The sequence below is a fragment of the Garra rufa genome, chromosome 2 (genome assembly GCF_049309525.1).
Source record: "Garra rufa chromosome 2, GarRuf1.0, whole genome shotgun sequence".
NCBI classification, from domain to species: Eukaryota; Metazoa; Chordata; class Actinopteri; order Cypriniformes; family Cyprinidae; genus Garra; species Garra rufa.
This window is the reverse complement of record NC_133362.1, coordinates 17207310-17224305: the sequence shown is the minus strand read 5'-3', so window position 1 is coordinate 17224305 and position 16996 is coordinate 17207310. Positions and strand designations below refer to the sequence as shown.

Genomic DNA, 16996 nt, shown 5'->3' with positions numbered 1-16996 from the left:
AAATATCAACTTACCTTGACAAGTGATATCATACAACGCCCTGTAAGGAAAGAAAACGGTATAAATCGTTACTATTGAATGCAAACTAAACTGAGATTTAGTGTGAGACACAACATTGTTTATCTTTTATTTCTGTGGTCACTGTCAAAATACAAAATTGTCATTCTTACCTCAAACCTTGTGTCTGAGTTGTTCACTGTTGTGCAAATTCTCTCTCCTTGGACGAATCTATACTTCTGAGCTTACTGGTCCATTGATAAACAACTTATAAGAAATTCGGGTGTTACGGGTTACACGCAAGTGATCGGTCGATACATATCGGTGCATCCCTAGTTTTTTCTGTTTTGTTGCATTATTTATGTTTTTTCTTTTTTCTTCTGCTTTGATTTTTCAGTTGTTTGTTTTTCTGTTGTGTTTTTCTCTTTTTTAATTTAGTTTTGTTTTCTGTTTTTTGTTTGTTAAAGAAGAGTTTTAGTACCATGTTTACACTTAGTACAGTACATCTGTGTTTATCTTTGACTCTTTTTTTAGGTGCAAAGGATGATGATAAGAGCCAGCAAGGTAGGCCTTTTGTGTATTATAATTCAAAGCTAAAGACAAATGCGTGTACTATTAATCAAGGATCTTGAAGGAAGATAAAACCTGCCAAACATTATTTTAACATACCCTTCATTTTGTTGGGGTTATGATACTGTAGTAGTGTGGGTTTTTTAGGCGGTTTTTTAACTTATTTTGGGGGTTTGCTTTTTTCCTGTTTTGTTGTGTGTTTTTTTTCTGTTTGTTTTTATTTAGTTTTTTTCTGTTTTGTTGTCTTTTCCATGTTTTTTTTCTATTTTGATTTGCTTAGATTTTTCTGTTGTTTGTTTGTCCATTGTGTTTTTCTCTCTTCATTTTGTTTTGTTTTGCTGTTTTCTTTTTTTTTTTTTTTTGTGACAGAAGATTTTTAGTACCATGTTTACTTTTAATACATCTGTGTTTATCTGTGACTCTTTTTTTAGGTGCAAAGGATGACGATAAGAAGAGCCAGCAAGGTAATCCTTTTGTGTATGATTGTTCAAAGCTAAAGACAAGTGGACTACTTTATCAAGGTTTTTGAAGGAAAATAATCAGCCAAACAGCATTTTAACATACCCATCAATGTGCTAAAGTTATGATACTGATTTGTATGATTTGTTTGTTTTCAGGGTTTGTTTTCAGGTTTTGTTTTACTTAGACTTTCTTTAATTGTTTGGTTTGATTCTTTAGTTTCTGTTTGCTTTTTCTCATGTTTTTTGTGTATTTTAGACTTTTTCTGTTGTTTGTTTTTGTTTTTGGCTTAGATTTTTTAATCTCTTTTTTTTATTTAGTTTTGCTTATTTCTTTGTGTTTTCCTTTGGTTTTTGGTTGTTTATCTGTTTTGTTTTTTTCTTTTTTATGACAGAAGGATTTCAGTAACATATTTACTAATGCATGTTTGTCTATGAATGTCTTTTTTTAGATGAAAATCCGGATGAAGAAATGATGAGCCAGCAAGGTAAACCTTTCATGTTATGATCACAGATAAGAAAATGTTGTATTTCCTGGCATTGACCTTCTAGCACAAAACCCTGAGACAGAGTCGTTTCCGAGTAGTTACAGTTTACAAGCAAGAAGAGCAAGTCTGCAGATTTACTTAAGTGCTTGTCTCTTCTAAAAGACACATCATTCAAATCTTCCTGTGTCTTGTTATCTTAGTTTAACCAACTAGCTTTAACTAGTGTTATCTATCTTATCACAATTTGTCTGTAATTAATAAATTATTTTATCTACCACAGCTTACTGATTGGCTTGTTCTCCTCAAAACAATTTCAACTCCACAACTAGAACCAAACAACATCCTGAGTTGAAATAGTTTTCAAACTATATTGAAGATGGGATTAAATAATTTGTGTGATGCTGTAATATCAAATTTTAATATTAAAATCACACTGAAGTTTCTCATCCTCAGTGAGCCATTAAGAAAAAGACTTGTTTGATAATCAAACATCAGCTGGAGTCTTTCCTGTTCCTCTTCACAGAGGAATTGGTGCTTTCATTTCTGCTTGCCAGCAGCAGGAGTGATTAGATAACAATCATCCTCTCTTCTTTAATATGGGATTAGCCACTGCAGTCTGATGAAAGGACCAAAAAAAGATTTTTCTTGCTTGTTTTTTTTTTTTTAAGGGGGATTTAAGAAGAAAGACACAAATCTTGTCATTAAGTTCTTCTCTTGTTTGATTTCAGATGAATCCAATAAGGATGTGCCGATGGAAAGCCAGGAGCTAGGTTTGTCATCATTCTGTTTTTTCCTATTAAAATTTAGTCAGGATTAATGATTAAGCACCAATGTGATGATAACCAACAGCACATACAGTGGACCCTAAAAAGTTAAACACTTATGACACACTTAAAAAATTGTAAATTAAATTGCATTAGATAACAAAATATCAGATCTAACACTTATAGCATGCTTTTCATACAAAAAAAATCACAAAAATAAGTATTTGGACACCTTCTGGTTCACTTGACACCTTCAGCACCATTTGTTTGCTGCAATATTTGACATCCATACATATTTATGACATTCATACATATTTAGTTATGACTTAAGCCTTTTCAATTTTACCAATACATTTTCAGACCACTACATACTTCCTGATTTGTCATAATATCTGGTAGCCAAGAACAATAGGAATCAGAAAACATGCAAAATAGGTCCGTCTTTGTGGTTCAGTATGCATAGATCTCACCCCAAATGCATGGAGTCTACATGCTAGTAAGCGAGAAAATTCACTAGGTCTCTCCACAGTCTTTACGCTTCATGTGTCACGCTGTACCCATTCACAGAAGGATCTGGATTGGCTCTGTTGTCCTTGAACTTGTCTCATTACGGACAGGGAGAGTGGCTGTCAGATACAGTTATTACCGTGACGCTCGTGTGCGTGCGTGCGTGTGAGTGTTTTGGGGGTGCATCTGTTTAATGAGACACCTCGCTCCAATCCACACGAACGTACACAGACAGACATCAGAACATGTGCATCGACAGACACACACCACTGCACACGCTGAAATGATCGCTTGTACACACACACATATACGCTCAGAGGCGCATGGCCCGACTCCCTCTGGGTATTCATGTAGCGCGATAGAAACTTCACGTTCAAACCCCGAGGACAAAACCAGCCACAGCCTGCCTCTGCTCAGCTAACGTTGAGCTTGCACTTAATGTCACTTTGACTGCAGAGCTCTGAATCGCATTTGCACACTCATAAACCTCTGTTTTGTTTTGGGTTGGGAGTATCGACTTGCTACCAGAGTACCAGTGCTTTTTGACATCCTTATCGCCAACTTTTGATTTACTTTTCCCATACCAGCACTGACAGCTGTAGCTATGAGCATTATTAATAGTAGTCTCGCCAGGCAGAGGAGGCAAAGCAAACGTTCTGCTTGGACCGAACCCAAGAGCCAGAGATACTTGCAATTATGTTCCCTGGAGAAAAGCAAAACAGAGAGGTTTTTAAGACCAGGTGAGGCAGAGCTGGAGATTGTGCAAGACAGAGGCTAAATCTGAGTGCCGAGCACCTGCGACGCATGAATCACGAGTGCCGGACAGCACATAAAGATGTATCTGCATTGTTTTTCATGTTTGTTTGTTCATTCATGTGTTTTTCTATGAATTTTGTATTATTTTCATTCGTTATATATACAGTCGTGGCCAAAAGTTTTGAGAATGACACAAATATTAGTTTTCACAAAGTTTGCTGCTAAACTGCTTTTAGATCTTTGTTTCAGTTGTTTCTGTGATGTACTAAAATATAATTACAAGCACTTCATACGTTTCAAAGGCTTTTATCGACAATTACCTGACATTTATGCAAAGAGTCAGTATTTGCAGTGTTGGCCCTTCTTTTTCAGGACCTCTGCAATTCGACTGGGCATGCTCTCAATCAACTTCTGGGCCAAAACCTGACTGATAGCAACCCATTCTTTCATAATCACTTCTTGGAGTTTGTCAGAATTAGTGGGTTTTTGTTTGTCCATCCGCCTCTTGAGGATTGACCACAAGTTCTCAATGGGATTAAGATCTGGGGAGTTTCCAGGCCATGGACCCAAAATGTCAACGTTTTGGTCCCCGAGCCACTTAGTTATGGCGCGGTGCTCCATCGTGCTGGAAAATACATTGTTCTTCACCAAACTGTTGTTGGATTGTTGGAAGAAGTTGCTGTTGGAGGGTGTTTTGGTACCATTCTTTATTCATGCCTGTGTTTTTGGGCAAAATTGTAAGTGAGCCCACTCCCTTGGATGAGAAGCAACCCCACACATGAATGGTCTCAGGATGCTTTACTGTTGGCATGACACAGGACTGATGGTAGCGCTCACCTTTTCTTCTGCGGACAAGCCTTTTTCCAGATGCCCCAAACAATCGGAAAGAGGCTTCATCGGAGAATATGACTTTGCCCCAGTCCTCAGCAGTCCATTCGCCATACTTTTTGCAGAAGATCAATCTGTCCCTGATGTTTTTTTTGGAGAGAAGTGGCTTCTTTGCTGCCCTTCTTGACACCAGGCCATCTTCCAAAAGTCTTGGCCTCACTTCGCGTGCAGATGCGCTCACACCTGCCTGCTGCCATTCCTGAGCAAGCTCTGCACTGGTGGCACTCTGATCCCGCAGCTGAATCCTCTTTAAGAGACGATCCTGGCGCTTGCTGGACTTTCTTGGACACCCTGAAGCCTTCTTAACAATACAGTGGAAAGTTTTTTTTGGGATTAAGTTAATTTTCATGGCAAAGAAGGACTATGCAATACATCTGATCACTCTTCATAACATCCTGGAGTATATGCAAATTGCTATTATAAAAACTTAAGCAGCAACTTTTCCAGTTTCCAATATTTATGTAATTCTCAAAACTTTTGGCCACGACTGTACATTCAGGGGCATTTCCTCCAAGGAGAAATAAAATATTGGATGAGAAAACAATTCATAGTACAAAAAAAAAATCAAACAACAGCGGTGTTGCAAAATATAACATAAAAAAGTGTATAAATCACTCGTTTTTGTAAAGAAGCATTGTCCAGCCGCCTCTCCTGAGCCCACTGAGTTTTAACAGATCCCCTGAAGCATAATGTGAGTTTGGTGGGGGATAATTGAGAATGACTGGGGGAAAGTTACGTGAGAGGAGGCAAAGCCTCCACTGAGATATGATTGGATATAACTGGTTATGATCAGTTGTGATTGGTTCATGCGATAAATCCCGCCTCTTTTGTTCATGCGCATTCTGCGTTCGCGAATCAGTCTGAATGAACAATATAATGGCGTTAATGGGAAGACTAATTTAAAAAAGTAAGTAAACAACTCACACAGTTAGATATAACCACTTTGCTACATCAAAATAAAACTTGAAATGGCATGAAAACATGATCTGTGGGAGTTTTTTGTGAGTTTAGTGAAATTTAAAGTATATCTCACCTGTGACCAATATTTACAAATCTTAGATTTTTTGAAAATTCAAAAATACTTAAAATAACTAATAGTTATCACCTTACTTACTCAGTTGATTGATTACATTGATATTATCAAGCATTTTTTGTAATATCAATGTAATCAATTTTTTGTAAAATGTTCAGTTTTAATATGAAAATGATTCATTATTTAATGAAATATGTGCTAATTTGCATACATTTCTAGTACTACAATCTAAACACTGGTTAAAGTCAGTTTCAAAATTCTTGTTTAATTTTTTTGGACATATTAGAGTCAAATGTTTTTACAGAAGGATTTTTGGGTATCTCATTTTGTCACTCCATAATTATGAAAATACTTAGGCAGAAAACATATTTCTTACAGTTTTTGGGGGGAATAAAATGTATAAAATAAAGCAAATTATACATGAACAAATCCCTCTGTAAAAACTTTCAGGATATAGACAAGACTAAAAATGTAAAGTTTGGTTTGTGTAAGTGCTACTGAAGTGGAGATTTATGGTTCAGTGTAGAAGAAAAAACTCATTTTGAGAAAACGGCCTTTAAAAATATGTATTGTAATTTAAATCTGTTGACACATAGATAAAGTGCTATAAAAGAAACACTTAATGGTGTCTTTTGGATGTTTTCTTTCCACTAGTCTGAAAAAAACACTTTATGAAAAACCAAAAACAGTTTTTGCCTGCAGTGTCTCACCTTAAATTCTTACTGCCTTGAGTTATTATTTTGGAATAAATGTAAAATACTTAAAAACACAAACTTAATGAGATACGTATTTGGTTTTAATAAATAGAATGTTTATTACATTGTGCATGTAAAAAAAAAAACATTTATTTGTTTGTTTTCTGATAGTGTAAATAATGTTTATTACCAAGAAAATGTGATTGGGACATGAATTTATATTTAATTTTATATAAAAAGAAAAATCTATATATATTTTTTCAAATATTTTTAATATATGTGGCCATATATCTGTGTGGAAACAGCATCAAATCCTACTGATAAAAAGTTGGTCTAAATTTTACCTCCATACACAAGCTGTCTCACACACAACCACAGGAGGAAAATTCATACCCTGGCTGAATACATCTCATTTCAGCAGGAAAAACAAACCAAGCTTGGGAAAAATAAACAATTTATCTTCAAAATGAATGACACCCATATTGTTGTCTCTGCCTTGGTGTCTGCCATTCTAAGGTGCATGTGGGTATCTTGGGTGTCCAGATATTTCTTGAGACAAGTGTAATTGTTTTTCTGTTTATTTATTTTCCACAGATGAGAGCCTTGGTTCCGATCCCATGGAAGAGGAGAAACAGGACAAACCTCCTGAAAAGAAAGACCCTGGAGGTAACATCTCCATTTTGCCTGCTCACAGATTTCAGTCTAACATTTGGTTGAAATTCAAGCAGAAATTGTAAGCATAAACTCAGCTGAGGTCAAAAGTTTACATACACCTTGCAGTATCTGCAAAATGTTAATTATTTGACCAAAATAAGAGGTCAAATGCATGTTATTTTTTATTTAGTACTGACCTGAATAAGATATATCACATAAAAGATGTTTACATATTGTCCACAAGAGAAAATAATAGTTACATTTATAAACATGACCCTGTTCAAAAGTTCACATACACTTAATTCTTAATACTGTGTTGTTACTTGAATGATCCACAGCTGTGTTTTGTTTTGTTTTTGTTTAGTAATAGTTGTTCATAAAATCCCTTGTTTGTCCTGAACAGTTTAACTGCCTGCTGTTCTTCAGAAAAATCCTTCAGATCCCACAAATTCTTTGGTTTTTCAGCATTTTTGTGAATTTGAACCCTTTGCAACAAGGACTGTATGATTTTGAGATTCATCTTTTCACACTAAGGATGACTGAGGGACTCATATGCAACTATTACAAAAGGTTCAAATGCTCACTGATGCTCCACAAAGAAAAACGGTGCATTGAGAGCTGGGGTGAAAACTTTTGAACAGAATGAAAATGTGTAATTTTTTCTTATTTTGCCTTAATATAATTTTTTATTTTTATTTAGTACTGCCCTTCAGAAGCTACAGAAGATACTTACATATTTCCCAGAAGACAAATCAAGTTAAATTTACCCTGATCTTCAAATTCAAAAAGTTTTCACACCCCACCACTTAATGCTTTGTACTTCCTTCTGAAGCATCAGTGACTAATAGTGAACAACCATTTTCACAATGTTTGTTAATCTAGATTCATTTTAATTTATTCATTGCTACTTTTAATTTCCACAGTCTCTTATACTCGCCAAGGCAATGTTAATCATCAATTTAGTAAAACAGTAATATTTTAGAATATTATTACAATTTAAAATAACCATGTTCTATTGTAATGTATTTTTAAATGTAACTTATTCTGCTAAATTTTTAGTAGTCATTACTCCAGTCTTCATTGTGACATGATTCTTCAGAAATCATTTTAATATGCTGATTTGGTGGATATCAATATTTATAACAGTTAACTGCCAGGCTTCTGTAACATAAAATAAGTCTTGTACTACTCATCTTCAATTAGTCAGTTCACGCACTTTCCATCTTGGCATTCAAAGCAGGCTAAATATATCAGTTTTAACTACCAAAAAACAGAATATGTGATGCAATAAAGAAAAAGTAATAAAGTGTGTTTAAGATTAATATTTTTAGTGCATTTAAAAACAGAAAATGTTTCAAGTTTCACAATATGCAAATGTGCAGTGTGATATTTACCTGCAATGTTTGTTACCAGCTGTGGTTTTTAAAATGAGGTAAATACAGTTTTAATATTCAAATAAAAACTGCGCCTCTGACTCTAAGTGATAAAACAGTCTTGACATCTTAGGTTTAATATTTGAAATCAGCTATCCCACACCTCAGAAATACTTTCACTTAAAAAATTAGCAATAAAGTGAGCAATTTTGGCTCGTCTTGGGATGCAGTGAGATCAAGAGTCCTCGGGCGGCTGGTTATTAGGGCGGCTGTTACGAGAGTGTGTGTGGGTGATATAAGACTTACTTTCCTGCAGGACGCTACATGAGTCTCGGTATCTGTAAGTGAAGGACGGAGGCCTCCAGGGCTCCATATTGCCCAGGTGGTGCGATATGAGCTTTGCACAAACAGCCAAACTACCCCACACACTTCCCACTCCTCCATTGATTATGTGAACGCATGTCTGTGTCCCTCTGAACTGCGACTTCAAACGCTTTCCACGCAGATGGAGTCAGGGTGGACACGTGTGCATGAAATCCTGTTTTGTGTCTTTCATCTGATGGAGTGTGTATGTGCGTGTGGGCGAGGGCAAAATTGATGTCTTTTGCGGCCTTGTATCCCACTCCAGAGCAGACACAGGTGTTAGCTGGAACCGCACAGATGGATACTCTGACTCTCCATCCCTTTAAAAGAGAGAGAGGGATGAGATGGGAGGGAGAGAGACCCAAACACAAATTAAAGGCATTAGGCTGAAACAGCTGCTCCGGTTCACCCCAAAGTGGCGGCTTAATACCGCTCGGTCTTAAGCAATGGGTCGCCTATTTCCTCTCCATTAAAACCATCATTTAGAACTCATCAAGTTAATCTGAGTGCTCGTCCACCAATATTTCATCTCACAATATATGCAGTTATTGAATCTTTTTGCACACTCCTTTCATTTATAGCCGTTTTCAGTGACTACAGTGATTTGTTAGCTCAAACATCAAATTTGTTGTACATTTGTGACCCTGGACCACTAAACCAGTCTTAAATAAGTCAAAATTTTCGATTATCGATTTGGGTATCTCATTTTTTCACTCCATAATTCAGAAAATACTAGATAGAACAGGCAGAAAACTATATTTTTCTTACAGTTTATAATAAACAGTAATAAAATGTTGTATAAAATCAAGCAAATTATATATGAACAAATACCTCTGTAAAAAACTTCAGGATATAGAAGTATAAAAATGTAAAGTTCACTTTATGAAGTATTCTTTTATGCCAAAAATCATTATGATATTAAATAAACATGTTCCATGAAGATATTTTATAAATTTCCTACTGTAAATATATCAAAACTTAATTTTTTTAGTAATATGCATTGCTAAGAACTTAATTTGGACAACTTTAAAGATGATTTTTTTTTTTCAATATTTAGATTTTTTTTTGCACCTTCAGATTCCAGATTTTCAAATACTTGTATCTCGGACAAATATTGTCCTATCCCAATAAACCATACATTAATGAAACAGAAATTCATTAAAAATGTACCCTTATAACTGGTTTAGTGGTCCAGGGTCACATTTGAGTATAAAACATAACAAATACTAATCTCATGGAGCCTCAAACTGTAATCCTTAGTTTCTTGTTTTTTTTTTTTTGTTTGTTTGTTTTTTTCCAATTCATTGAGGAATAAACTTGTTGTACATTTACTTATTTTTTATTTAATTTTATTTATTTATTTATTTTGATAAGTTGTCTGTTAAAATACAAAATAAATTTTATTAAATTATTTTATTGGCTTTTTTTAATTTTATTTACCTTTTAAAAGGTAAGATTTTTTATCAATTTATTTGTTTTAAGTTTTACTAAAAAAACTGAAAACCTTTTCTTCAAAGAATAATAGATCAAAAAATAAAAAGAGACACAACAGTATTCGACATTTATAACAGATTTGCCATCACAGAAATAAATTACATTTTAAAGTATATTTAAAAAGCCATAGTATTATATAGTATTACTCTTGAGCCAGCATTGGTAACAGGAAGGGAACAGGAAGACCTCATTATATTAAAAAGCATTATGCCTTATTGGTTTACAAACAAAGATCGTAATAAAAATGAAACATTCAGAAGATTTTATTTTTTTTAAAGAGAAAAAAATATCAATAGAAACCATAAAATGCCACAGTAAAAACTATTTGTATTTTTGTAACCTGCTTGACAGAGTAGCTTTTGTCGAGATTGTCATCATTTTACTAGGTTTAATTATATTTTAATGATTTCACGTTGGTGCCTAAGCACACTTCTCATCATGGTAAAATCCCTGTAACAGTCTCTCTCGCTACTTATTGCTTTTGTGTTAAATGGACTGCTGAATGCAGAGCGTTTTTGGCAATCATACGCTATTTGTTAAATGAAAATGGAAACCGTGTCCACACGACAGAAGAAGATGCACCATTTATAATAACAAGCACGTTTTTCAAATTTCATGTTTCTTCATCACTCTTACTTAATGCAGTCCTGCCCACTAAAAGCCAACTAGGACCCACTAAAGCGACAGTTGAAATTTACTGGAAGCTGAGCGATGTGAATTCTGACAAGTTTCTTATGAATTTCAAATAAATGTACTTAATCAATTTCAACAAGTTCCAGAAATGTCAACAAGCTAGCCAAACAGGTTTGATTCCCTGTAGGATCCCCCAGCTCTAATGCAAGGCTTAATCCTCATTTCTTAAGTAACTCACACACAGACAGAGATCATAGACTCACATTCTCATGTTCATACCCTGAGTGCACCTGAAAGGACATGACTAATCAGAGGCTTAAGCCATGATCAGTGCCATACATACAAATCCACAACAGAAGAACATCTGCTGCATCCAGTCGAGTACCAGAGAAAGGCTCTCCGTCTCCCAGATGCTGCTAGTTTTACCAGCCATCCCTGATCAATTAAACGCCTACAGCAATTTCTTCAATGAGAGCGCGAGTGAAGGACTGAAAATTTATATTCGGCTTCCACATTTACTTGCTTTCTCACTGTAAAGATGTCAATCAAATCTTAAGCTCTGCAATGAGGAGGCTGTTTCAGTGACGGTAGAATACTAATAACAGAAATCCAGCAAAACATTCTGTTAAAAGTTAATAAAACATGATTACTCTACTTCTGACAGTATGTCTTCAACTAGAAGTAGGACATATTGAGTTTGTTCATATTAACCCAATATAGAGAGTACTCTGTGATAGTGTTCAAAGCGTGAGATATTCCTTTCGTTGCAGAATGTGTAATGTTTTCTTTTTAAGTGATATTGACATTTTCATGTTTCTCCCAGATGCATGTTATTTATGAGTGTCTCTTTGGGTTTTAGTGGAGCCGAGTCCAACAGCAGAGAAGAAACCTAAACAGGAGAGCAAAAATGAGAAGGAGAAGAAAGAAGGCAAGGGAGAAGACCCACAAGTTCCAGGTGAGATTTACACATCATTCACACACTGTTTTTTCCCACTGGATGTAGAAGAAACATGTCAATACAGACAGATCACAAAAAATAAGAGCTTTATATAAAAGATTTATAAGACACACATAAAAAAAAAACATTAAAGAGGATGTGATTTTATGATACAATACTTCATATTATCCAGCTTAATAGCAAAAGATGGTTATAAATAACTCTTTTGTACTTCCTTTTTCTTCAACAAGTGTAAACACTGACTTAAAAGTTGATCATCTGAATATATCTAAATATAATAGTTAGCATGACTGCTCTAATCTGATAGTTGTGCATCTTAGTATTGTATCTATCAAACTTCTACCACATTGCCTGAGGTTTTTATATTGTAGATCGGGATATTCCTCTCACAGATAAGGCCAGTAATGATGTATAGATAGTTACAAGTAAAATTGCTCTAAATTCACTGAAATTTAATTAGATGTGGAAAGTTTTCTGGCTTGATAACTATAAAACACTGATCAAAGGAGAGCCGAGGAGCTGGTATATGAAATTAATTCATAATGACAAAAGTCTATCAGTGAATGTCTAATGGACTAAGTGAGATTTGTTAACTTGATGAGGAATTATGTTTATGAAAATGGCCTAAAGTGCATTTTCACATTTAAGCCATTAAAAATGAACATCATTAGATGCAAAATATGAAATCTTGTGTCATCTGCGAACAAATGAATAACCTTTTCTCAAAATTACTTGTTTTTTAACTAGCTGGCTTTTAGTGGATGAACCTTTTTTTTAGTCTAAAACCAAAATTTGTCCAAACACTTGGCATTTCAGTTTTGAATATCATGTGTTGTTTTCAACATAGGCTCATTGAAAATGCATGCCTGACAAAAAATTACCTAAACAGTAAGGTAAAAAATTATAATGTTGTGCTGCATCTTGGCCAGGTCACTTCTGTAGAAGGGATTTTTAATCTCAAAAAGTTTTTTTACCTGGTTAAATAAAGGACATGAATGAATGAAGAAAAAAAATGTATCCCCTGCTGATTTTGTACGTTTGCCCACTGACAAAGAAATGATCAGTCTATGATTTTAATGGTAGGTTTATTTGAACAGTGAGAGACAAAATAACAACAACAAATTCAGAAAAACACATTTCAAAAAAGTTATAGATTGATTTGTGATTTGTATTTTAATGAGTGAAATAAGTATTTGAACCTTTCACGAAACATGATTTGGTGCTTGGTGGCAAAACCATTGTTGGCAATCACAGAGGTCAGACGTTTCTTGTAGTTGGCCACCAGGTTTGCGCACATATCAGGAGAGACTATGTCATTAAGGTTTCGAGGCTGATGTTTTGCAACTCGAACCTTCAGCTCCCTCCACAGATTTTCTGTGGGATTAATGTCTGGAGACTGGCTAGGCCACTTTGTTGCCTTGGCCGTGTGTTTTGGGTCATTGTCATGCTGGAATACCCATCCACGACCCATTTTCAATGTCCTGTTGTGACCGTGGGGATGGTGTTCTTGGGGTCATAGGCAGCATTCCTCCTCCTCCAAACACGGCGAGTTGAGTTGATGCCAAATAGCTTGATTTTGGTCTCATCTGACCACAACACTTTCACCCAGTTCTCCTCTGAATCATTCAGATGTTCATTGGCAAACTTCAGACGGGCCTGTACATATGCTTTCTTGAGCAGGGGGACCTTGCGGATGCTGCAGGATTTCAGTCCTTCTTGGCGTAGTGTGTTACCAATTGTTTTCTTGGTGATAATGTTCCCAGCTACCTTGAGATCATTGAAAAATCCTCCCGTGTAGTTCTGGGCTGATTACTCACCGTTCTCATGATTATTGAAACTCCACAAGGGGAGATCTTGCATGGAGCCCCAGACCGAGGAAGACAGTTATTTTGCGTTTCTTCCATTTGCGAATAATCTGTTGTCACCTTCTCACCAAGCTGCTTGGCGATGATCTTGTAGCCCATTCCAGCTTTGTGTAGGTCTACAATCTTGTCCCTGATATCCTTGGACAGCTCTTTGGTCTTGGCCATGGTGGAGAGCTTGGAATCTGATTGATTGATTGCTTCTGTGGACAGGTGTCTTTTATACAGGTAACAAGCTGAGATTAACCTCAAGTCCTTACCTGTATAAAAGACCCCTGGGAGCCAGAAATCTGGCTGACTGATAGGGGATCAAATACGTATTTCACTCATTAAAATGCAAATCAATTTATAACTTTTTTAAAAATGCGTTTTTCTGGATTTTTGTTGTTATTCTGTCTCTCACTGTTAAAATAAACCTACCATTAAAATTATAGACTGATAATTTCTTTGTCAGTGGGCAAACATACAAAATCAGCAGGGGATCAAATAATATTTTTCCTCACTGTCTGTACGAATCACTGCAGTTTCCAGTTGAAATAAACTCTAGAGGCAGTAAAACTCTGACAACTTTTATTTCTTTACACACAAAGTATGATTTACAGGTACATAGTTTTGATTAATAAAGCCTAATTTCACCCAATTACTTGCAGAATATTATGTTATGATTCCTGCGTGATTTGAAAACTCAATCTGTTGAATGTTGTCACATATAACGCTTCATATGCATGAGTTTTCTTTATTAGTAGGTTTGCTCGGTAGCTTACGAGATACGGCGTTGCACTTGAATGATGAAGAGCTCCATACGAATCCCATGAAACTACGGTTTCGACAAAACAATTCAAATCCGCATAAGCAAGTTAAATGAGCACAGCTGCATCAACGAATGCGTTTTTATATTACTTTTGCATTTGTTAACACTAGGTTTGGGTTTGGTGTAGGGAATATGCTACATTAACACACTGAATGTGTGTTTTAGCTTCACTCTCTGGACATTTCACTTTGAAATTGCCACAAAGCGTGCAGTAAGGTACGCAATTACTGTGTTGCAGAAATGTATATTGAGGCACATATTTTCATGAGCCTGGGTTGTTTGTTTTAGAATTTTAAATAGAAATGTTTAGTGAAAATTTATGCTTAGAGTGAAGTCTTTCTACCCATGAAAAGCTGTTTGATGTGATATATTGTTATCTAATGTAATTGCGTTCGTAAAGGCATTCAGCAGTCCTCTAAATTCATTATAGGTTTCCTACAGGAATTGGCAGCTTGGAAGCTTCTATTCCTGTTATCAAGATGTGACAGTCAATTTTTTCCCTCTCAAAAAAAGCATTTTGCTTTTTGATTGTCTATTGATTGATTGTTTTCTATGTATATGCGTGCTGAAATTGAAATTTTCTGAAAAGCCTGTGTGCAGAAATTGGAAGCATCTCCAGAGTCCGTCGTGATTTCTGGTTAGTAGCTTAGATGCCAAGGAATTTCCTAATCTCTCAATTTGTCATGAAAATCCTCTTAGTAAAGCCATTACAGGTTTTCAAATCTGGCATTGTGTGTGTTTAACCGTTTTTTTTTTAACTCGCCAAACATACAAAGCACTGACGTCTTAATACGAGCCTGCTATCTGTGACCGCACAGCCTTGTTAAATGCAGACAACTTAAAAACGGAAAACAAAAACACAGCGTAGTGTTTTCTCACAGGCATATGCTGTCAAAAAGCTGTCAGCCGTTTGAGGCAGTATGAGAGGGCAAAAGAAACAGCTGTCATGTTTTTAATCTTCTAAGTTTCATACAGGAGATCTAGTAGTCTTATGCACTTCTCCTGCATCTGGCAGATAGTAAATACACCACGTCCACGTGTGTGTGTGTGTGTGTGTGTGTGTGTGTGTGTGTGTGTGTGTGTGTGTGTGTGTGTGTGTGTGTGTGTGTGTGTGTGTGTTCGTGTGTGCGCCACCATAGGCAACAGATGAGCATCATCAAGGCCCGCTCTCTCCTTTTCGCCATTTTCTTGATCGATTACTCAGGCTCAGATGAGGCTGTCCTCCCCTCACTCTCGAGGGCAGGGCTTCAAATTTGTCTCTGAGACCCATTATTAAAAATGATAACTGTAATCTCACCGGCTGCCGGATCTGAATGAGGAAATAAAGGGATGGTAATTCTGAACTGGATGAATTATGAATGGAGCTTTTTGAGAAGTGAGCAAATCAGAAAGGACAATGTTATTGGATTAGTATTGTTTTTTTTATCCATTAATATGTTAATCTGTCTCGTTCTGTCAAGGGGAAGAGAAAGAGGGTAGCCCAGCAAAGAAGATGCAGACAGTCCCGCCTGATGAACCGGAAAAACCGATAGAAGGTAAGACTGATATGATCACGTAATTAAAATAGGAGAGAGATGTACATGGCACAATGCACATATGCTTTGATGTCCCGATTCTTTCTTTAAATCGATTGTCTACACAAAAATGAAAACTCTGTTATAATTTATTCTTATGTTGTTCTTTTGTGTATTTTTTTTAAATGTTGGTTTATGTTCCCACTGTATTGACAAAAAAGCAGTTAAAGTCAATATGAGCAGAAACTGTTTGGTACCAACATTCTTCAAAAAATCTTCTCTCAAATAGAGGTTTGGAGTGATGTGAGTGTGTGTAAAATATTACAATTTTCATTTTGGGGTTGGCTATCCCTTAAAAGCTTTAGAAGATAAATATTATGTATTTCTTGTAAGAACTATTAAAATGTTATATAAATATAATGTAATGTAGAATTGCATTGTATTTATTGTTTATACCTTTCACAATAGTATCAAACATATGTACCCTGCCGTTCAAAAGTTTGGGATCAATAAGATTTGTAATGTTTTTTAAAGTTTCTTATGCTCATCAAGACTGCATTTATTTGATCAAAAATCTAGTAAAAACAGTAATATTGTGAAATATTATTTCAATGTAAAATAAAATGTTTCTATGTGAATATATTTTAAAATTTAATTTATTCCTGTGATGCAAAACTGAATTTTCAGCATCATTACTCCAGTCTTCAGTGTCACACGATCCCTCAGAAATCATTCTATTATTATCAGTGTTAAAAAACAATTGTGCTGCTTAATACTTTGTTGTAACCTGTGATACTTTTAATAAATAAAAAGTAAAAAAGAACAGCATTTATTTAAAATAGTAATCTCTTGTAACAACTTAAACTACCATTTAAAAGGTTGTGGTCAGTAAATTTTTATTCTTTCTTTTTTTTGAAAGAAATTAATACTTTTATTTAGCAAGGATATGTTTAATTAATAAAAAGTAATAGCAAAGGCTTATATTGTTGTATATAGAATTATATTTTGAATAAATGCTGTTCTTTTTAACTTTTTATTCATTAACTAATTCTGAAAAATAATCACAGGTTCCAAAAATTACAATTACAATTATAATTACAATTTTTTAAGTAAGTATATTTTAATATATATTATATTTTTATTTGTTTATTATATTTTATTATATATTAAATATGATA

General features: G+C 35.0%; 1 protein-coding gene across 1 annotated transcript in view; it reads left to right on the top strand.

Moving 5' to 3' along the window:
• macrod2 (mono-ADP ribosylhydrolase 2) overlaps nt 1-16996 on the top strand; it is an 849841-nt gene that overhangs the window by 802676 nt on the left and 30169 nt on the right. Inside the window, exons 15-21 of the mRNA XM_073834923.1 lie at nt 532-561; nt 999-1031; nt 1478-1513; nt 2242-2283; nt 6751-6822; nt 11533-11628; nt 15765-15839. Of these exons, the coding sequence (XP_073691024.1) occupies nt 532-561; nt 999-1031; nt 1478-1513; nt 2242-2283; nt 6751-6822; nt 11533-11628; nt 15765-15839 (384 nt within the window). The remainder of the gene's footprint in view (nt 1-531; nt 562-998; nt 1032-1477; nt 1514-2241; nt 2284-6750; nt 6823-11532; nt 11629-15764; nt 15840-16996) is intronic.